The sequence below is a fragment of the Ricinus communis genome, chromosome 4 (assembly GCF_019578655.1).
Source record: "Ricinus communis isolate WT05 ecotype wild-type chromosome 4, ASM1957865v1, whole genome shotgun sequence".
Lineage (NCBI taxonomy): Eukaryota > Viridiplantae > Streptophyta > Magnoliopsida > Malpighiales > Euphorbiaceae > Ricinus > Ricinus communis.
Genome location: NC_063259.1, coordinates 11,736,844 through 11,760,354, shown reverse-complemented (window position 1 = coordinate 11,760,354; position 23,511 = coordinate 11,736,844). Strand labels below are relative to the sequence as shown.

Here is a 23,511-nt window from a genome sequence, read left to right as displayed (position 1 = left end):
ATAATTTTAAAATATTTATATCAAAATAATAATAACAATAATGTGTGCCAATTTTAAAATTATTCAATCAAACTTTTATCACAAGCCCGACCTATTTTCTTCATATGTAGTCATTTTTATGATATATCAACATGTTTTCTTATATCTTTTAGTCTCAATTTAAGTTATTTTTCTCATTGAATAGTTATTCATTCTAAAAACTTATGTATTTATTATAATATATTAACTAATAATAATAAAAAAATGGAAACATCAAAATATTGGAGATTCTATTAAGAAAAAGATTTTAAAATATTGAATCTGATATGATAATGTTAATTAGATGATTGATTAAATTGTTATTATATGGGTTTAATTTAATATTAGGTAAACTTTGTCCTTAATTTGTGTAAATATGTTATGAGTAAAATTAAGATGTAAATAAGTTAGTTGACATTTCCACTTGTAAGTTAAGTAATCAAGTCTCAAATTTGAATTTCTCAATTTATTGTGCAGTGCACAGCTTTTAAAATTCAAATAAAAGTGAAAATAAATGAACTATCCTTCGTAATGTTTCATACTTGAAATGTTTTCAACTAGAATAATAAAAATATCACTAATTGTATTCTTTATTTTATAGAGTATCATTTATATATTAAAAAGCATGTTAAAAATATTTGTCAATAAAGAGCAAAAACTTCTATTTAAATTCAATGAACTTTTAGCATTTTTGAGGAAATTTTATGGGACATGGCCTTTTTAAAAATATTGTTTTCTTTTCTTTCAAAAAAAATTGCAATTTTTTTAAATTTTTTATTTATACATTTTTTTATTTTTAATACTTCATAAAAAGAATAATAAAAATATAGATAAAAAATATCAAAATAATATTGTTTAACTTGTATTATTATTAAACCAGCAAAATGGAGTAGATTTATTTTTTCTATTTTGTATATTTATCATTTCTATTTTGTATCTTTATGGTTGGTATCCATAAATTGAAAGATTCACATATTATTTTATAGTAATTAATGTTTTTTGATGAAATAAAGAGATGTGTTTCAAAAAATTATACTAAAATATAGTTAAGAATATATGAAAATAAAATTAAAATAAAACCCAAAAAAAAAACATTTAATGGAGTCAAAAATAATGATATTTTTTTGTTATAACAGTTATTTTGATCTTTATAACAATAAAAAAATAGATAGAGATAAATTATGAAAATAATATATACTAATAAAAAATAATATTAAAATATGCTAATAAAATACTTTAAAAAAAACCCATATTACAGTTTTAAAAAAATGTATAAATAAAAGTTTTTAGATTTTAGATCATAAAAATAAAAATAAAATTTTGCATCTCATTTACTATATATGTAAAAGAACTCAATATTTTAGTATAAATTATACTTTTTCTTGAGTATTAGCAATTTTATTTTATTTTAACTTTTATTAATAGAAAAGGATAGAATTATAAAATATCAACTAACAAAATTTATAAATTTATAATAAATTTATTAAAGTTAAAATAAAAGTAAATTTTAAATCTCTAAATAATAAAATTTAATAAATAAAAAATTTATGTATTATATTATAATACATATAAAAATACAAAAAGAAAGAAAAGAATAAATTTATTAATACAATCTTATTATTTTTTAATTAGTTAAATTAATTTGATTTAATAATATATAATATAATTTTTTGGTATAATTTTTTTTGGATTTTTAATCGAAAATAATTCAAATTTTAAGAAAATAGAATTTTAATTTTATCTTTGATATTATACTAATTAATAAATTAATTTAGAATTATACGATAATCTGTATTTATAGAAATAATATATAATTATATTCTTATACATTTAAAAAAAAATTATTATTTCTAAAGTAATTATATTTTTTATTTAGTATTAATATAATAAATAAAAAAATTAAAATAATATATTAAAATTGCAATAGAAATAAATTAAAAGATATTATATAAAAATATAACATATACATTTAAAAAATATGTTATTTAACTTTTTAAATGATAAAAAATTTGATATACTTAAAATATCTAAAAAATACTATTGGAGAGTGAGAGGTATTTTAAATTAGATATTCACTTTGTATGTCATTCATCCAAGACCGGTAGAGTAAGGCAGTAGAAAAAGAAGAAGAGAAAACTAAAAAATAAACTTACAAGAGTAACCATTACCATCTATTAAAAAAAAGAAAAGAACAATTACCATTTCTATGCAAAAACAACAACAGGGACATTTTGGTGGTAAGTTAGTCCAATAACCATAGCCTTTTCTTCCACTAGCAATCATAACTTGCAGAAATAGTGGCTGCTCTGTTCATGGCTGAGACAGCAAATACCACTGGCTTCAACACCAGCGAATCATCATCATCATCGTCATCACCATCACCATCATCATGTCCTATGATAAACATAGCTCAAGACCATCTCTTCACAATCTTACTTCTACTTCCAATAGATTCAATTCTGTCATTTGGCATGACCTGCAAGAGATTCACGTCTTTAACGAGTTCTGATGCACTCTGGGAATCCATTTGCAAGAGAGATTGGGGACCCACGTCGGTGGATGCACTCAAGAATCAACACTTTCCATGGATGAGGCTATACAAGCAGGTCTCACTGCTTGACACTATTTCTTGCCACAAATTATCTGACCCAGATACTGATTCCCTACTTCCAAGCCCCAGGGCCTCTCACTCTCTCAACTTTATCTCCGATTGCTTGGTTTTGTTTGGTGGTGGCTGTGAGGGAGGTCAGTCACTTTCTTTTTCCTGAATGGTTTTTGTATCTTAATTGTGTAATATGTATTACTTTATAGCTGCTTCATTCACTGCTTATTTTGCTGATTATGGTGCTTAAAATTTCTGTAGCATTAGTTATATATTATGAGTGATGAAATTAAAGATGGATTGGGAACTTTCATTGTGGGTTTTCTGTTGCTACTCTTTCCAGAGAAGAAATTATTAGAACTGAAACTGAAAGCTTAAAGCTTTCAGTTTTATCAACTCAATTTGGCTAATTGTTTATTCAATGAAGTGAGGTAGATAGTAGTGGCAGGGAAAGCACAGATGCAGATCATTTATCAGGTATCACTTGTTAAGTCAGAGATGTTCAAACATGAAGTTTCTTTTTTCCATTCTATATCAATCATGCACAATATCACCAATACACCCATTTAGCTCAAAGGGCATGGAGGTGCCAGGGATTAAAGCCACTAGGAAATGTTTTAGCCTGTGGATTGGACAATGATTTCAATAACTCAATTTATTATTAATCGATCATGGGCGATTTCTTCTTTAAAATACAGAGTTAGCAAGTTCACTGCTTAAGTGTCATGTGAATTATATGCTTGAGACTATCTATCTATACATCTATATGTATATGAGATCTCACTCTGCTGCTTCTATGTGAACTTTCCTATTAATGAATCGTGTAACACTCAAAATAAGGCATGGAAATTGCATACGCAATAACTCCAATCTTAATCTTTCCCTCCATCCTACACCACACTAAGTCCATTAATATTCGAAATTAGAGCATAATTATTTTGAGGACATTGTAGTACTTAAGTTCCAAAAACACATTGAGATAACCTTTATGGAACCTAAGTCAAAGTAAGTGTCATTGCACAAACCTTCACTGTAGAATGAGAGTGCAACCAGAGTCATTCATTTAGAACTTCATTGCTAGAGGAACGCGATCTTATCTGTTTTGCTGCACTGCCCTACCTTCTCAACTTTCAATGTGTATATGTTTAAGTATACTCACCATCATTTCCCTGACTAAATGGGGATTAACCTTTCATTTCTTATATAGCTGGCCTTTCAGCACGTCTCCATTGATAACAGGTTCTTAATTGCCATTTGTTTCTTTTTCTTTTACTTGTCTCTTTTCTTTTTTGTGATTTTCAAAATCCATTATGTCGTGTAAAATATTCAGTGTCATGTTTGGTCTTATGTGCTTCTTGTTATGAATGTTCTCATGATTTCATATTCCTTTGATTGATTGAATAATCATTGTATCTTAAATCTTAAAGATATAGCTATATTTTAAGTGCTAGAAGAAGTATTGAAATGATCTCTTGATCATTCTAAACGCAACCTTCTTTTCTTGATCTTGTAGGACGCCATCTTGATGACACATGGGTGGCATACATAGGGAATGAGTTTCCAAGGACATTCAAGTGGCAGAAGGTTGACTCAGGAGTTCCTAGTGGACGATTTGGGCACACGTGTGTCGTCATTGGCCATCTGCTTGTTCTCTTTGGAGGAATCAATGACCGGGGAATCCGTCAGAATGATACATGGATTGGGCAACTAATCTTCAGCGATAACCTTTGTATCTCGCTCTCGTGGAGGTTGCTCAGTGTTCAATCCCTTGCCCCACCATCGCGAGGGGCTCATGCTGCTTGTTGCATTGATCAAAGGAAGATGGTTATCCAGGGTGGAATTGGGCTAAATGGCCTTAGATTGGGCGACACCTGGGTTTTGGAACTTTCAGAAAATCTTTGTTTTGGAACATGGCATGAGCTTGTCATTCATCCATCACCACCACCTCGTTCAGGGCACTCACTAACATGCATTGGGGAACCTGGATTGGTTTTATTTGGTGGAAGAGGATTGGGTTACGAGGTGCTAAATGATGTTTGGTTGTTGCAGATGTCTGACGGTCAGTTAAAATGGGTACAGATGCTCTATGAATTGCAAAATATACCTGAAGGAGTATCACTGCCACGAGTTGGTCACTCAGCTACACTAACTTTGGGGGGCCGTGTGTTAATTTATGGAGGTGAAGATTCATACAGACATAGGAAGGATGACTTTTGGATGTTAGATATTAGTTCAATGATATCCACTCAAATGCTGCCAACTGCACTGCGGGCAAATATGTGGAAACGGCTCAAGGCAAAGGGTTATAAACCCAATCGCAGGTCATTCCATCGGGCCTGCGGAGATCATTCAGGGCGTTACTTGTATGTGTTTGGTGGAATGGTGGATGGCGTACTTCAGCCTGCTGAAGCATCTGGGTTGAGGTTTGACGGGGAGCTCTTTCTTGTAGAGCTTGGGACTCTGCTTTAAACAGAAGCAGAAGGTACTAAGGCTAGCATGGAGTACATTCAGAACGTCCTCCTATCATTTGCTTAATCTTGCATATGGTAGTTCTCTCATGTACCTCATCATATTCTGTACATATCTTTCATGCATCGATGATTATTAGTAGTAAGTGGCTTCATAGGGCTTGTCTATGATCTTGAAACAATCTTCTCTAAGAACCAGGAAAATTTTAACTCATTAGAGCTACTGCTTTTAAATATCTCGAAATGACATTTAGAAGGAAACGTAGGTTAGCTCCTTGCAGGGTACAGGGATGGTTGAGTAGCACTGAAGTGTAGTTAGGCCCTTAAGACCCAACATGTTTTTGGTGAGAGTCAGGATGGGGCTGGAGATTTGTCTTTTAACAAAAAGATAAGCTGGGGCTTGAGATTCTTAATGAAAACTAGGACTTGATTGATTATGAGAATGAAAAGACAGGAAATTATACTACATGAAATCTTACAGAATTTTATGGCTAATTGATCTCTATCCCTAAAGGCCACGCAAAATTTTTTATGACTTGCCAGATAATAATGTACTTTGCACTTGTTATTAAATCTAGTGTGTATTTTTATTTTTTAGATATTAATAATGTGTTTTGATATTTATTCCAATTTTAGCCTCCAGTAATATTATTAATTAAAATTTGCTGATGTGGCTATAATTTAGAAGATAAAAAAAATTGAATTAGCATTGGAGTTGTTAACTCATCCCTAGACATTTGAGGAAAAATCTTTTTTACTATATTTGTTTAAAATCCTAGAAATCTAACGCTTGGAATGCTTTTGATCATTGCTACAAACGACAAAGGAAAAAGAAAAAGAGCTAGAGATGGATAAGAAGTTAGAATATTAGATCTTCCGAATCTTAATAAAAATGAGTAAAATGTTAAAAAAGAATATAAGATATTAGATCATTCATTTATTTACTTAAATGACATCATTTTTTTTATTATAGAATGAGTCAATAATTATAATTTTGACTTAACTTCTTTTTCTCTTTTTTATTATCGCTAGAATTGTAGCTACATTAACGAAATTTAACTAATAATTTTTTCATAGGCTAATATTGGAAATAATATCAAAGTATGTCATTAAAATTGAAAAATTTAAATATATGTTCTAACTTTAAAAATAAGTACAAAATATAAAATTTATTTAATTTTTAGGTCCCTTAGTAATAGCTACTTTTATGGCCTATAAGTGTATTAAAATTATCTTTGAAGTCCTTTTTTCTTTTCGGGACACTAAACATTCGACATGGGCCTAGGGTTGTAAATGAATCAAGTCTCTCATTAATTATTCGGAGATTTGCTCGACAAAAGCTTGTTCGAGGCTATTAATATAGGCCTATTAGTGTTAACAAATTAAGTTCAAATGAGTCAATACTTTAGCTCACAAGATGGCTCATTTAAAGACTTGTGAGCTTATTTATGAACTAACTCATTAAAATGAGCTTGTTAATATGCTTGTAAAAAGGTAAAATATGTAGCTTGATCAATTTATATAAATTAATGTGTAAAAGTTATTCTTTTTATTATATTTTATAATTAACTTGTATTGAACATTGAATGTTTAATATTTTAATTAATTTCCATAGATGTAATAAATTATATTATTAAATAAATCAACTAATTTAAAAATTTAAGTTAAGTTCAATAAATAAATTTAAATAAGTAAAACTAAAAAAAAAAAAATTGATTTCGATAATCAAACTCAAACTTGCTAAAGTTTGACTATACTCGTTTGTCCACACCATAGCCCTATTTAGGCCTATGCCTTAAGCTAATTGATCGTGCATCATTACATTTCAATTTATAAGATGTAGTTGCTTAATTAGTAAATTTTTTGTTTAAAGCATAAGAAGAAACAAATTCATAGGTTTAAAACAATTGTAAGAATCATATTGATCTATCAAACACTTGAACTCAATAAATCGTAACACAAAAGCAATCAACTAGAAACACTCAACGGTTCATTTGGCAATGCGCGTAACGTATATGTGCGAGTAAGGTGCTCTTTTTATTAACTTTTGTGCTATCTTTCCTTCTTTTCTGTCGAAAGACTTTATATTTTACATTTATTTTTTGTTCATTTTCTTTCATAAAATTAAAAGTCATCATAAAAAGAAAACCATTATTAGAGTAAAATGACTTATATAATTTAAGAGAAATTTAATAAAATCGGGTCTTCTCCATGATCCAAATCTATATTAAGCTTTTTGAAGCTTGCCATGAGAGAGAAGGCCTTCAACAATTACATTTTGAACAAACGATCTATGGATCCAACCCCTCTTGTTCATTTCTCGATTCCACTCCAAGACTTAAAGTAGTAATCCCTTCTCCTACAATTCATCCAAGATTTCAACCACATGCAAGTTGTTCCCAACTGAAAGAAGATGGAATATCAAAATGTTGAACAATAATAAAAAAAAGTACAATTTATACTTTCATAACTCTCCACCAATTGTCAATATCTCTCCTTCTCTTAAAATGACAATAGATCACATAAGCTGGTGATTGTTGTGGCGGCAGTGCTGATGGATTTGGGAGAATTGATGAAACCAATGATAAATAATAATTAAGAAGACAAATGTTAAGAAGAGTCAACGATTAAGAACAATCAAAGGAGAGTGACAAAGTTTATTAGGGATTTCATTTTCAAAATTAGGGGAAATTTAGGGAGGTTTGTTGGGAGGAAATATAAATTTGGGAGAAAAAGTTACATATAACTCGAAGTGTCAACCACATCACTGACTTAAGCTCACCTGTCATCTTAATTGGATAAGTCATCGCGTGTGTAAATTAATTTTTATTTTTAAATCTATCAAGTGTTTATGTATTAAGGATTTATCTAGTTTAGTATTTAATAGGTTAAACTCAAAGTATAAGGTATTATTTGACTAATTCTCATAAATACAGGATCTACATATATATTAGGCCAAGTTTTTATTAATAGTGGAAGTAAGCTGATGGATGACTTGAAAGAAACCTAACTACTAGCCATACTATTAATCGAATAAAAAGAACAATCAACTCTACTATGAGTACTTTCACTTGGATTTTATTGAAATCGGAAATCTAATAGTTTTAACTTCATCGACTTTTTGAAGATATTGAGCCCTAATGTGGCATAATTTTTCTAAATTAGTTTTTGAATATTTACACACTAATTGATTGAAATGTATAAAATTTATGGAATTTATTTGTAAATCTAAAAATTTATATATTTTAATTGAAATAAAAGTTAATTTAGAATTTTATGCAATCAAATTTGTGGATTTGGTTATAGCTAAACTAAATTATAAGAATATAGGTAGAATTTCTAATAAATTCCACCTTAATAAGTCAATATATTTAATAATATCAAAATATGTCTCTCAATCTTACCATTTCCAATATTTTAATAAAACAGAGTGTTGTTTCTCTCTCTCCGCTTGAGCGTTTTTTAGTGTCTCTCCTTGTTTGAGAGTATTAGGTTTTATTCTCTTTTCTCTTTATGTCTCGTCATTATTAGTTGTTATGGATTCTAATTTGAGCCTTCATGAGGATGAGGAGGAGGAAATGGCTCTCAATATTGTATTAGCGCACTAGGTATGATGCAACCGATGAGTTTTATATGGTGGGGCGCTTTTTAACGGACAAGAATGTAAACCTGTTGGAGATGAAATACAAAATGGCCACTTTATAGCATCTTCAGAAAGGAATGTGTGTTCGAGCAGTTAATCCTCAACTTCTCCTATTCCAATTCTTTTATGTTGTCGATCTGAAAAAGGTGATGGATTATGGTCCATGGACGTTCGATTATCACTTTTTCATACTGTGAGAACTTCTTCAAGGTCAAATTCCTGCACAAGTTCCTCTTTTTTGTGTCCTTATATGGGTGTAGGTCTATGAGTTGCCTATAAGGTTTGTGGTTCTCTCTATTGGTCAACAACTGGGAAACTTCATTGGTAAATTACTTAAATATGATACTATAAATAGTATTGGATTCTAAAGAAACTATACGAGGATTCAGGTCGAGATTGATGTTTAAATCCTCTAAAACGGTGGAGGAAAATTCGTAGAGCTGAAGGGATTGGAGTGTGGTCTCCTTAAAGTATGAAAGACTCACTATTTTCTACCATTACTATGGTCTGCTAGGTCACACGGACAAGTTCTGTGATCATTTGTTTTATGTTCATACTCGTGAGCTTGTCAAAAAGTGGGGTAACTAGCTGAAAGCTCCTACGAGGAGATCAGTTACGTACGATGGGGATAGGTGGCTTAAGAGAGGTGGTAGTGCTACTCCGAAGACCAGGCCTTCCATCATCAATGAATTGCATAAGTTAGAAATTTTGAGGCCTCGACAACCCTAGATTAGTTCGTGTAGCTAATTAATTCTTTCTTTTTCTTATGGAAACATTGGTCCATGCAACTAAGATAGAGGAGCTCCGAGTGAAATTTAGTTTTGCTGACTCTTTTTTGGTTGATAGGGTGGCAGAAGGGGTAGGTTAGCATTACTATAGAAATATGAAAGTGTGTGTTCTTTGCTTGGCTACTCTTAGAATTTCATTAATATGTAAGTGTCCAGTTTTGATTTCAATACTTAGAGGTTCACAGGTTTTCACAGTTATCTGGAATGGAATAGGCGTCATGAATCTTGCGACCTTTTTCGGTCTCTTAGATCTTCTTCAAATCTCCCTTAGTGCTGCATGGGGGACTTCACTGATATTCTTTCTAATGATGACAAGTTGGGAAATTCTATACATCCTCCTTCTCTCATTTCAGGCTTTCAAGTGTTATCTCGGATTGTTGTTTGATTGATATCCCTTTTCAATGTTATAAGTTTGTTTGAGGTAAAAGAACTAATGCCTGGTTCGAAGAAAGGCTTGATCGGGCCTTGGTTTTTAGTTCTTGGTTACATGTCTTCCCTTTTATTAAGTTGAATAATTTAGTAGTTGTTGTTTGCTCTTATAAAACAAGAAGCAAGATTGAATTGGTAAATAGAAGAACAGTGACCAATTAAAATTTTTTAATAAGAAGGAATAGAAGGGTCGACAAGAATAAGGAAGACACAAATTTATAATGGTTCGAGTATTAACCAATACATCCACTCCTCAACCATTTGGGTATTCCACTATACTTTAACACAATCGCAATGGAGTTTTCCTAAGCTCACTCCCAACTTAGTGTTTAAGGCTCATACCAAAAATTTACATTTGTGTTTTATGGCTAACACACAATCCTTACAAGAATTTTATCTACACTAACTCCCAAACTGAATCCCAAGTGTTTAGGCTAACACTCAAACCTTCACAAGAGCATTCAGAGCTCCTCATAACCTTTACAAGGTTAATTATATACAAATATAATAAGAAAGGTGTGAAAGAGTTAAACAATGAATATGGTACAATAAAAGGTTTTTGATCAATCATAAATGCCCTTTGGAAGGGGTATTTATAGACGTTACTCTATGAATATAGGCCATATCATTGCTTTAAGCTCTAGATAGTGCATTGTCAGAGTAGATTCACGATCACTACATCTTATTCACACTTGCAACTTGCATTTTGCGATCTAAACTCCTTTGTCACAGTCACGATTCTTAAAGTAGTAACGGCTATAATCCACGTGGCAGCTCGTGATTCATCGTGTCAAAGGTAACCAATGGAGGTCTTCCTAACATATATGATCTTCATAGTCGTGATCTACCTGAGATAGAACATTTGAGATAGTGGGTTGTCTCGTGGTCATGATGTTGTTTGCTAAATTTACTTTCTTCATTTTTTGCTTTTTGGCGGCGTGATTACTTGGCTCATGGTTGCGATGTCCTCTTTAGCTACAACGGTTATATGAATATGAATGTTGTGGTTGCGACTTGCTGAGGCGGTCGCAATTTAGGAGGCAGAAATTTATCTTGATCTTTCTAAGGTTTAGATGAGTCCTTAAAGGAAGACACTTGAAAACCAAGGTTAGAGACACTCAATTTAATTGCCAAGGTCAAAATTAGGTGTCACAACCCCACCCGTGGGCCCGTGACCGGCACTAGGGAATGGGTAGGCGTAAGGCCACCGAAACCCGTAGTAAGCCTGACACTCACTGACTTAAACAAATCTCATCTCAAATTAATATTATTAAAGCCACAATTTATCTTAACAGCTACATTCTACATAAATACTTCGGTCTGCCAGAAAAAAACTAGGCGAGACCTGAAACTCAAAAAATTTACAACTGATACATCTACTATTACTACTGCGGAGAATCTAAGATTTACCAATTTACATACCAAATCAAATACATCACCCGATGATGAAGGAGTCGGGTTACTGAATAAGAGTCGCGAGAGGACTAACGGTCTAGAGTGAGTTAAAATCAAATAATCTAGGAACTATTGCATTTTTCTCAGAAAACATAAATTGTTCAAATCAGTATATCAAACCATGCACATAAATACCAATCATACCATAATCATACCCTATTACTTTCTTCACAGAAAATATTAATCATTCGAATCAATATATCAACCATGCACGTAAATACAATCCATATTATAATCATACCATAATAAATAAATAAATGAATAAATAAAAATATATTTTTACTTTTACGGGACGAGTGGCTCAGTAGAACCCTAACCCCAAATTCTAACAGCCATTTTGGCTCTCTTAATCCAATAAGATCGGGCGCCCAGAGAGCAATGCTCGACCGGGGACCTTACCTCCGGTCGAACACTTGAATTCCAAATAAGCCGGCGCCCAGAGAGCAATGCTCGACCAGGGACCTTACCTCCGGCAATTTACTCAAATCAACCCAGAGAGCCATGCTCGACCAGGGCAAACCCATAAATATCTTATTACATGTCCATGATCATTACCGGCAAGACGCGTCCCGATGTAACCCATCAAAGGCATGTTCTACAAGCCACATTTCCCAAATCGCAATCACCACATTTAATAAATATTATTGTCTAAAGAAGTCATTCAACTATATCAAAATAACGATTAACAATTTTAAAGTAAGACATCATGCAACTCATGTGGAAAACTGATAATATTTGATATTATTATAACATTACTAATAATAATATTTATATTATCTTCAATAATCCAGTGAAGTTATTTATGTTGCGATACTAATAACCATATTATGCATAAACTTTCAAAATAACATATTAAATTCAGACTTAGCAATAGTGCAACGATTAAGTGACTTTAACTCACAGGTTTGGCGACCTCCTAGCTCTGCTCCGGTGCCTCGGTAGGAGCGAGCCGAACGAACTGACAATCTAGTCACGGAAAACAATTTATCAAAACGATGAAACAATTACAATAGATCCTAGGTCTAGATTCCTAGGACTGACTGTCTAAGAATCTCGACTCAGGAGAATTCTACCGAAAATCCGGCAGAACCTCCCTTACAACACGAACATTACCCCCCGTAAAAACGGGTCCAGGACCTACCAGAAAAACATTCCAAATATCCAACAATTAAAACAACGGGAGTCGGATCCCCAAACTTCACTATTTCCCGACTCCGCCACACAGCACAAAATACGACTATGGCAGGCCAACTGACAGACAAATATTTTTGACTCACAAATATCATCAAATACTCAATACCATCCAATAGACACAATTAAACCAAGAATTTCTAAAATTAACGGGCCAAAGAAAATTACCGAGACGCTCGATCGCTCGGTCGACTCGCCTCCAGCCGCCGGAGTCCGATCGACGATCCGAACACACCATCGAACTCACAACGACGCGCTGAAGACGATCCTCGCTTCCAATTTTTCGATCTGACACCCGATTATCCGGAGAGATTTGCGGACGATCTCGACCGTCGATTCGCAAACGAAGCCCGATCGCCACGAAACCGGTGCCATTTCAAAGCTTGAGCTGAGGAGAGTCGGGATACGTCCTCCGATCATCCAAAGCTCGCCGGAGCTCGCCGGAAAAACCCAAAAACCTCGGCTGCCTCCATTTTCTCTCTCCACCGGATCTTCCGTTTCCGGCCACCACTGTCGACACCGCCGCCGCCAAAATAAAGCCGAGGCCTAGAGGAGTCGATCGGCACCAAGATCAGCGACCACCGACGCTAGAAGGAAGCTTCACCATCTTCCTCCTCAGAGGCTGCCGTCGCCGTCATGCCCGACCCGGCGCCCGGACAGACGGCCCGACGCGAACTCCTTCCTCCGCGCTCTCTCTCTCCCCCCGACATCTCTCTTCCTCTCTTCTTCTTCCTCGACTTCCATTCCTTTCAATATCGACATTAGGCCCCCGAACTTTTCCTTATTACAACTTGGTCCCTCAACTTTCTTAATTACTTACAATTTCATCCCGCAGAATTCCAATTTGACCCCCAAACTTCTTTTTAGCCTTTCAATTAAGCCCTTAACTAATTAATTTGGGCCAAAACCGAATTATTGAAAATACATAATTACACAAATACCCCTGACCGACATATTTATTTACAAAAATACCAAGCTCACAAATTTCCATTAAAACCCCATAAAAAAATAACATTATACTTTCAATCCTTATACCAAAATAAATTTCCAATTTAGTCCTAACACACAATTAAATTAAATAATCAATTTCCAACTTAAAATTTAATACTACTAATCAATTATAATACCAATTTTCTCAAAATTCTTTTATAAAAACATCCTTTATAATTTCTTCCAAAATTTTTCAATATATAATTTTACTTATATAAATATGCATTTGGGAAAATTTTGAATAACCAAAATATAATCATTTCTCAAATAATTTACTTGAATAATTTCTTAAAATTTCAAACTAATTGGGTATAGAAAATAACTCATTTATTTGATTAATATTAAATTTTTCATTAAATCATTTCAAATTAAACCCAATAATAATGAAGCTAAAATTAACTTAAATAAAAACTCATTATTAAATATATAAAAATTCCGGGTGTTACATTAGGGGTGCCTTTAATCACGAAAATACTTAAGCTAACAATCTTCACCTTTCTGATTTTGACAATTAAAATTGAGTTTGAGAAAATAATAAAGCAAACTAAGTTACAAACCCCCCCCCCCCCTCTAAATTTATGATTAGGATTTCTTTCCCTTTTGTCAATCACTTTGTCATTTTAATTTCTCTTCCCCTTTGGTCTTCTAGCTCATTTGCTCTTCGCTTTTGTCAAGCACTAAGAGAATTTTCTAACTAAACATAACTTAACATTATTTCTCTATTCTCTTAATTCTCTTCCCCTTTAGTAGGTATCAAGTCATGTTGTCTCTTAGAACCAAGAAAGGGGATTGAATTAGTGACCTTAAATTGCGAAAAATATGTTGAGGTAAGAAAAACACACCATTTTAAGGAAGATTGAAGGAATTTGGAAGAGATTTAGGGTTAGGAAAATTGACACAAAGCTTTATAATTGTTTGGAAACAATCCTCCTTACATCCATTCCTCAAGATCACACTTGAGTATTCCACTATGATCTTCAAGATTACAACCTTTCGGTTCCTCAAGTTCATACAATAACTTGGTATTTTTAGGCTAACACTAAACATCTTCCTTTAGTGATCTAATCTCTCACTAAGTCTTTAACCCTTCAGTATTAGATGGTTACTAACAACTAATTCCTTGTATTTTAATACCTAGACTCACACAATAACTCTTAGAGTTTTAGTTGAACAATAAGATTCAACTTAATATACTATACAAAGAAGAAAATTAAATATAGAAAGTTAAGAAATAAATTTGTAAGAGTTTGGATATAAAAAATCACACACTTGGTTCTTGAGTCTTTATGAGGAGTGTTTATACTCATATACTTCTTAGAGATGTTATAAAAGGGGGCCAAACTCATTAAATGCATATTAGATGATATGGCAAAAAGTTATCTATAAGCATGAAAAGTGCCCTGGCGCTTTCTGAAAAGAGCCATGGGGGCTCCAACAGCTCCAGACACATGGCTCTAACTTGATGGTTGAAGTTACAATGATCACTGACATCATATTAAATACGAAAATTGCCCTCATGCCAGAATAGTGCCCTCACATTTCTTGAGGTTTTAACCAGTTGACTGCCAGTTGTGTCTCCATCATTGGGTGTTGTTAAATGGAGATTCCAACGGCTTGGATAATTTTGACCATATGAAAAGTGCCCTCGCACTTTTTAGGACTTTTTACAATCGTTTCTTGAAAGCTTAAGGATGCTTTAGCCAATTTGAAATCCTTTGTAGTATTGTCATATAGACGCTCAAACATAAAGTTAGCAATATTCAATTTGAGTGTTAACATCAAAATAGAGATTAATTGACCCTTAGGTCAACAATCTCCCTCTTTTTGATTTTGACAACTAAATTGATTAGAATTACAATATTAATCATGTATAAATGTAATTAGGCAGGTATAGAATAGGATTCAAGTAAGTAAAGAGCATTTTATTGAGTTCTTATGAGATTGGGTAATGGGATAGCAAAAGTAGCAGTGGTGTTTTAAGATTTGAATTTGCTTATGTTGCTTTCCCCTATTGAATTTACTTTTCTTTCTCCCTTAATATTGGCATTCTCTCTGCTCCTTAATTCTTTGCAACTTTACTTAATCAATTTATTCAATCTTCTCCCCCTTTCATTCTTTCTAACTTAATATATATATACAAACTTCTCCTTTGGCAAAATTAAAAAGAAGGAGAATAAACAATGAATAGTCAATAAAAAGGACACAAAAAATAATTTGGACTAAGACTAATGCATTAATAAACACATTACATGAAAAATGTGTGATCAAAAGATTGGACTAAGGCATGAAAAGTAAAAAAAAATATAAAAAAAGAAAGAGTAAAAAGAAAGAAAGAAAAAGAAAAAAAATTGGAGACGAGATCAATCTTCTTTTTCTTCTTCTTCTTCTAGAACCATAAGCTCCTTTCTTTTGCCTTCATTGCTTGTATTAGTTTGAGGAGGAGGAATTGAAACCTCTTCTTCCTTTTCTTCTCAATCTTCAACATAGCTATGAGGGATCTTGTGGGCTTTTTGAGTTTCTACTAGATTCGCATGTAAGTGATGAAGATAGTTTCAAGTCTTCTCCATTTGCTTTAGAACTTTATCTTTAGAGGAAAGAGAGGGTTGGCCTTCAAAGGTAGAGGGAGTAGGTTCACTTGGCACTTTATGGTCCTTTGTTTTCTTCCTATCATCTACATATTCCCGAATTAGTAGAAAGAGTTCACCATCAACTTCCACTTAGGCCGAAGTCTTATGACTTTTGCATGCTCAAAGAAGGATAGACCTAAAGAGATAGGGGCAATAGGAGGAATAAAGAAGGTTTTATTAAGAGGAGAAAGAACTTGAAAGTGCTTAACAATTTTTATAACATGAGAAGAGACAAGAATTGCACCCTTTTGTGTATTTTCAAGGTGAAGAAGATGATTAAGAAAGAATTTTAAGATGAGAATTCGCTTACTATTGATCATGGCATAGAGAAAAAGGAGATCCATCTGAGGCACTCTTTCTATCCCATTCTCTCTAGCATGGATGTTTGTGGCTATCATCCTATGCACTACCCAATGAACAAAAGATTTAAGGTCTTTTGAGAGGGAGTCTTTTGAGTGAGTATCTTTGGTGGATATTTGTCTCTAAAATTAAGAAGGAGAAAGGGACATTTCAATAAAGTTTTCTAAGATGGAAATATGGCTTCTCTCTTGGAACACAAAGATAGAGGAGAATTAAGGTCTAGTAAGGGTCTTCTTCTACCCAAAGAACCTAAATTCTATCCCATAATACTCATCCCTATCTCCCTTTTTGTTGATCACTAAGGTGGAGAGAAACTTCTTGATAAGGTTTCATACCTTAAATCTAAGGATTGGGGTAAAAAGAACTCCTCTAAACCTACATAGGAGTGAATGTACCTATTCAAGATTCCAAGTTTGATAAGTGCTTCCTCATTAAAAAAATTGATTTGCTTGAGTTTTCTTCCTTTCTATTGTCATGAACTTTATTCTAGCTTCATCATCAACATCTTTCACCCTCTTTTGAATGGACTCAGAAGAAGAAAAACCTCTCCTAATGAATTTTTCTTGACATCATGATTGAGATAGAAGGTTTTGAAGAAGAGTTTTGAAGGTTTGAAGTAGAGAAAGGAAGAGTTTTGAAGCTTGAATGGTAATGTATGTAAGAAAGTGATAAAACTTATAGAATGAGTCTTATACATCCTTAAAGGAGGCAAAAAAAAGCTAAACATGAAATAAGTTGTAACGGCTTTGTAGAAAATGAGGAGAAGCGCGATCGCGCTATTGAAAAATCAGCCATAGCAGCTATATTTTAAGAAAATGCAGTCACGCTTTAGAAACTCGAACGCATTTTTAGGGTCAGTTTCGACTTATCCTAGACACCCATAAAGTGCGGGCTCTCTTTTAAACTGCGAGAGCGCTTTTCTCAAAAGTTTCAAAAAAATGAGAATTTTTGAGAGGAGAGAAATATGCAAGACTTGATTTTAGCACTGGATTTAATTTGAGAGTATTAAAATGCACAAAGAGTTAAAGTTAATCTCTTGTGCCAAATAGAATTTCAATACTCTATATGCTCATAATAGAGATGCACAATGATAACACCGATATGAATATCATAATAAAAATGCATAAATATAGCATGACAAAACCATTCATCAAGACATTTCAAAAAAAAATATGCTAGAGTACTTTCATCAATCATTCCTAGTTCTCTTTTAATAAAGTTTAATCTCTCCTCATTTAGGAGTTTTATGAAGATATCAGCTAGTTGGTTAGTTGTATCAACAAATTCTAATACTACAACACCACTTTGTATAAGATCTCTCAAAAAATAATGTCTAATATCTATATGCTTACTTCTAAAATGTTGAATGGCATTCTTGGAGAGAGATTTATAGCACTAGTGTTGTCACATTTAATGGGAATATGATCAACCTCTCTCCCATAATCTCTTAATTATTGTTTTATCCAAAGGATTTGTGTGCAACAACAACCCGCTGCTACATATTCGGCTTTTGGGGTGGAGAGAGCAACTGAAACTTATTTCTTGCTAAACCAAGATACTAAACATTCAACTAAAAAGTGATAAGTTCCAAAAGTGTTATTTCCATCTAAAAGACTCCTTGCATAATCGGCATCCAAATAGCCTATTATGTAAAAAGATGTTTCTCTAAGATACCAAAGACCTAACTACAAAGTACCATGCAAATATTTCAAAATCTTTTTTATGGCATTCAAATGAGATTCTTTAGGACAAGATCGAAATCTAGCACATAAACATATACTATATATAATATCAGGTCTAGAGGCAGTTAAGTATAAGAGAGAGGTGATCATACCTTTATAGAGCTTTCAATTTGCACTCTTACCTTTCTCATCTTTGTCCAATTTTATTGTGACACTCATGGGAGTCTTAGCTTCTTGGCAATCATCCATCTCAATTTTCTTTAAAAGTTCTCTTATGTACTTGGATTGGTTGATAAATATTTCATCCTTGCTTTGCTTGATTTGAAGACCAAGAAAGAATTTGAGCTCTCTTATCATGTTCATTTCAAATTTTCTAGTCATACACTTAGCAAGATCCTCACAAAGCAATTCATCAGTAGTACTAAACACAATGTCATCAACATAAATTTGAACAATTAGAGTATCATGCTTGTGTTTCTTTACAAATAGTATAGTATCAGCCTTTCTTTTTAAAAATCTATTTTCAATTAAAAAGGCACTAAGCCTTTCATACTAAGTTCTAGGGGCTTTTTTTAATCCATACAAGGCTTTAGTTAATTTAAAAATATGATTAGGAAATTTATGAAAAACCGGGAAGTTGCTCAACATAGACTTCCTCCTCAATAAATCCATTTAAGAATGCACTTTTCATATCCATTTGAAACAATTTGAAATTCGTGTGACATGCGTAAGCTAAGAGTATCCTAATATCTTCTAATCTAGCAACCGAAGCAAAATTCTCATCATAATCAATGCCTTCCTCTTGGTTGTAATCTTTTGCAACCAATCTAGCTTTATTTATTGTGATAGAGCCCTGCTCATCTAACTTATTTCTAAACACCCATTTACATCTAATAATTTAGTGATTCTTAGGTCTAGGAACAAGTTCCACACTTTGTTTCTCTCAAATTGGTTAAGTTCATCTTGCATAACAATCACCCAAATCTCATCATTTAAAGCCTCATTAATGGTCCTTGATAAGATATCTTTTCATTATCGCATAGGATATCTTTCTCTCTTGAGCTCTTTTGCTAGTCTTGAGTCCTAGTGCTTTCTTCTTCCACTATCTCTATCAAATTCATCCTTGACAAAAGACATCTCATGGGTTGAAAGTTTGCTTATGAGAACATTTATAGGAATCTTCCCAAGTCTTCATTTGCTTCTTCAATAATAGCCACTCTAGCACCATATTTATCTAAAGGGAGACTCCTAAGAATCTTATTATTGATACCCACTAGCTCATAATGCTTCCCAAGTTTTCTCATATTATTGATGATGGTAAGAAGCCTATTTGTCATGTCAGTAATGGATTCGTTTGGCTTCATCTTGAACATTTTATATTTGGTGACGTACATTTGGATCTTTCTTAATTTAACTTGCTTGGTGCCTTCATGATAGTTCTCCAAGCCTTCCTTTAAAGAGATAGAGTCTCCTTTCCTAAGGACTCTTCTTAGGGAGTAGGTCCAAATTTGATGAGTCATAGTGCAATGTTGCACTCTCCCACATTCTTCTTTAGAAAGGCAAGTAACAAGAATGGCCATTGCTTGCTTATTCTTGTGATTATGCTTCTTGTAAGCATCCACCTGTTCTTCTCTAAAGAGAATCCTTTCTTTACCACTTTTGACTCTAGTGGGAGCCTTCCATTTCTTCATCACATAGTCCCACACTTTAGTCCCATATGAATCCAAATAGATTTTCATACGGAATTTTCAAAAGGCATAGTCAGATCCCTCAAAGAATGGCTTAAGGTGTTGAGCTCTTTCATTGGTTGCCATTGATTTTTACACTTACGATGATAAGAGTGTTCTTTCTTTGATACCACTTCTTGTCCCTTGAAACTAAGAAAGGGGGGGGGGGGTTAGATTGGTGGCCTTAAATTATAAAAAATATGTTGAGGTAAGAAAAAAACACGTGATTTTAAGGAAGATTAAAGGAATTTATAAGAGAGTTAGGATTAGAGAAATTGACACAATTTTATAGTGGTTCGAGAATAAGCCTCCCTACATCGACTCCTCAAGATTACACTTAAATATTCCACTATAATCTTCAAGGTTACAACCTTTGAATTTTTCAAGTTCACCCAACAACTTGGTGCTTTTAAGCTAACACTAAACCTTTTCCTTCAGTGATCTAATCCCTTACTAAGTCCCTCAACCCTTGAGTATTAGATGGTTACTCAACAACTAATTCTTCATATTTTAAATACCTAGGCTTACACAATAACCCTTTAAAGTTTTAGTCGTACAATAAGATTCAACTTAATACACTACAAAAAGAAGAAGATTAAGTGTAGAAAGTTGAGAAATAAATTTGCAAGAGTTTGGACATAACAAAATCATACACTTGGTTCTTGAGTCTTTATGAGGGGTATTTATACTCATACTTACCACTTAGAGACGTTATAAAAAGGGCTAAACTCATTAAATGCAAATTAGGTGACATGGCAAAAAGTTGTCTGTAGGCATGAAAAGCCTTCATGCTTGCCAAGCGCCCCTGCGCTTGACGAGGCCCTCGCCCTTTCTAAAAAGAGTCGCTGGGCTTCAATGGCTCTAGACACATGGCTTTGACTTGGTGGTTGAAGTTACAAGGGACATTGACATTGCATTAAATGCAAAAACTATCCTCACGCTAGAATAACACATTTGCGTTTGTCTTGGTCGCGCTCAGAAGCGCCCTTGTGCTCCCTATAGTGAAAACATCTGCCATTTTAAGTTTTTTGCCTCAAATGGGAGCGCCCTCGCACTTCTTGATGTTTTGACCAATTGACTGCCAACTGTCTCTCCATCATTAGGCTGTTGTCAGATGGAGTTTCTAATGTCTTAGATAGTTTTGACTGCTTTCAAGGCGCTCTCGCTCTTTTTAGGACTTTTTACAATCCTTTCTTGAAAACTCAAGGATGTTTTGGCCAATTTAAAATTCTTTATAGCATTGTCATATAGACACTCAAACATGAAGTTGCCAATATTTAATTTGGGTGTTAAGATTAAAACAGAGATCAATTGACCCTTAGGTCAAGAAATCCTATTATATTTTTATAGTGAAAATAATATTTACATTTAGAAAGACAAATATTTCATTTAAACGATAAAAATTACAAAGATAGATAAAAATATATAAATAATGTGATGGTGTTGTATTACTATATTAGAAGTAGATACTTTCTAAAACAAATTTGTCATTCTATTTTTTTTAATCTACTAAACTGATAATATGTATTTTAAGGTTACCTACTATATGCACTGAATTGTAAATATTTACTCAGTTTACATACTAAATTGTAATTTTTAAAAATTTAAAGACTTGATTATCAAATTTAAATAAGTTCACATACTATTTTTATAATTATCCAACTTTTTTAATATAGGTGACCGGTTACATCATATGTCATAACATATATAAATGTGCGAAGGGGAGAGGACAGATAGATTTACAAAAAAGACCTTATCAATTTTTTAATTAATATTTTATTAATAAAAGATTTTATTGATTTAGTCTAAATTTAGAAGTCCAACCCTATTAGAATTTCAACATTAATATAAAGTAGAATTTTAAAACTATAAAAAATATAACAAAGGTTTGTTTATTATCATAATATATATAAAATGCAAAGGGATTGGGATAAAAAAATTTACTAAAAGGACCTTGAGGATTATTTAGTTAATTGAGTTAATTAATCACTAATTAATTATCATATTTAGTTCGATTGATCGATACAACTGATGGCTAGCGGCTGATGGCTAGCGACTGATAGCTAATAGTTGATAGTTATTAGTTGATAAATTAAATTGTTTAACAAAATTTAATTAACGGTTGTTGTTAGTATGTTAAATGACCATCAATGACATACTTTATTTTAGATATATCTTATTTCATAATATTCTTAATGGTATAAATTAATAAAATGGAAAAGTGCAAAAACTATTATGTGGTTTGACGTTTTTTTTTTATTTAAGGGACAAAAATATATTTTTTTGTATCGAAGGTATCACACCCGTACTCTAAGTATGTATTCATCATTTTAGCATTGCATTTTCATATAGCATCTTAATTGATTTAAGATAGTACTTAAATGTGTTTAATAATAAATAATAGTGGGACTTAATTGAAATGAAAGAAAGATGGTGGATTGATTAGGATGAAAGAATAAAAGTTAGAGGGTTCATAAGTAATATGAATAATTCATTAAGGACCTAAGGAGATATTTTACAACAAGTCCTATCCTAAACTATGTCTAGAATCATCCACTCTCTACTCCTAAGTCTCCATATACATATATGTTCACACACAAACACACTTAACATAAGAAAAGAAAAGTGAGGAATTAAGAGAGTTTCTTCATTAAACAACCTGGTCTAATATTTTTCTAAGAGGAATTTTAAGGTCTAAGAACTTTGTTGGCTATAATCTTCATCTAAAAGGCTTTAAAGGTTTCTCTGGTAAGTATTCTAAGAGTTCTGATTGATTTGAATTAGGATTGGTGAGCTGTATTCTCGGGTTAGATTTCTCTGATTTTTTAACCTTTGTATTTATTTCATATCTTGAGCTAGAAAACTCGAAATTAGATGTGGCTTGATGCGTAGGAAACTTTAGACAGTCCTCTATGACTTTGTAGTTTTATGTTTATGCTAGTTCTGTCTGTATCTTTGTGGAATCATACCAAACAATTTATTGCTTATTCTATTATGATAGTTTGAGCTGGTCATGTTAAATTCCGCTTAACTGCTTTTATAGTTATCCAATTGAAGTGAAATGTTTTTTGTATATTATAGACTTGAACACCTAGAATTATACAAAATATGAGCCTCAAATACCTAATATGTAATTTCCAATACTTTTTCAAAGTTATCCTATATCTGCCCTATATGGTTGTTGAGATAGGAATGTAAGATTGAGTTTAAAAGCATAATTTGTATATTATTTGGGGGTTGCATGATGGGAGAGCATACAGGCTTATTATTTGATTGAATTCTAAGTGAAATTTATGAATTAGGTGTTGAAAAAAGCAAGAAAAGTGCAAGTGCAAGGTATATATTTTATAGAGCTGATTGGGTATAACTAAAGGCCACTTTCGGTGAGTAGATATCAAGCCCTTGCAAAGTTGATTTCTTTGATTTGAAAGCTGAATATTGAACTTGAAAAAAAAAAGAAACTTAGAGTTGTTATTTTAAGCTTATTAAATTTCAGATTGGTACTTATTTCGAAAAATATTCTATTGGTTT

At 32.6% G+C, this 23,511-nt stretch overlaps 1 protein-coding gene across 1 annotated transcript; it reads left to right on the top strand.

The window, feature by feature from the left end:
- The first annotated feature begins 2,048 nt into the window (after nt 1-2,048).
- Nucleotides 2,049-5,302, top strand: LOC8286231 (F-box/kelch-repeat protein At1g51550). The gene is made up of 2 exons (XM_002518788.4): nt 2,049-2,763; nt 4,134-5,302. The coding sequence occupies exons 1-2, from the start codon at nt 2,331-2,333 to the stop codon at nt 5,087-5,089; spliced, it is 1,389 nt and encodes a 462-aa protein (XP_002518834.1). The 5' UTR covers nt 2,049-2,330; the 3' UTR covers nt 5,090-5,302.
- Nucleotides 5,303-23,511: the final 18,209 nt, after the last annotated feature.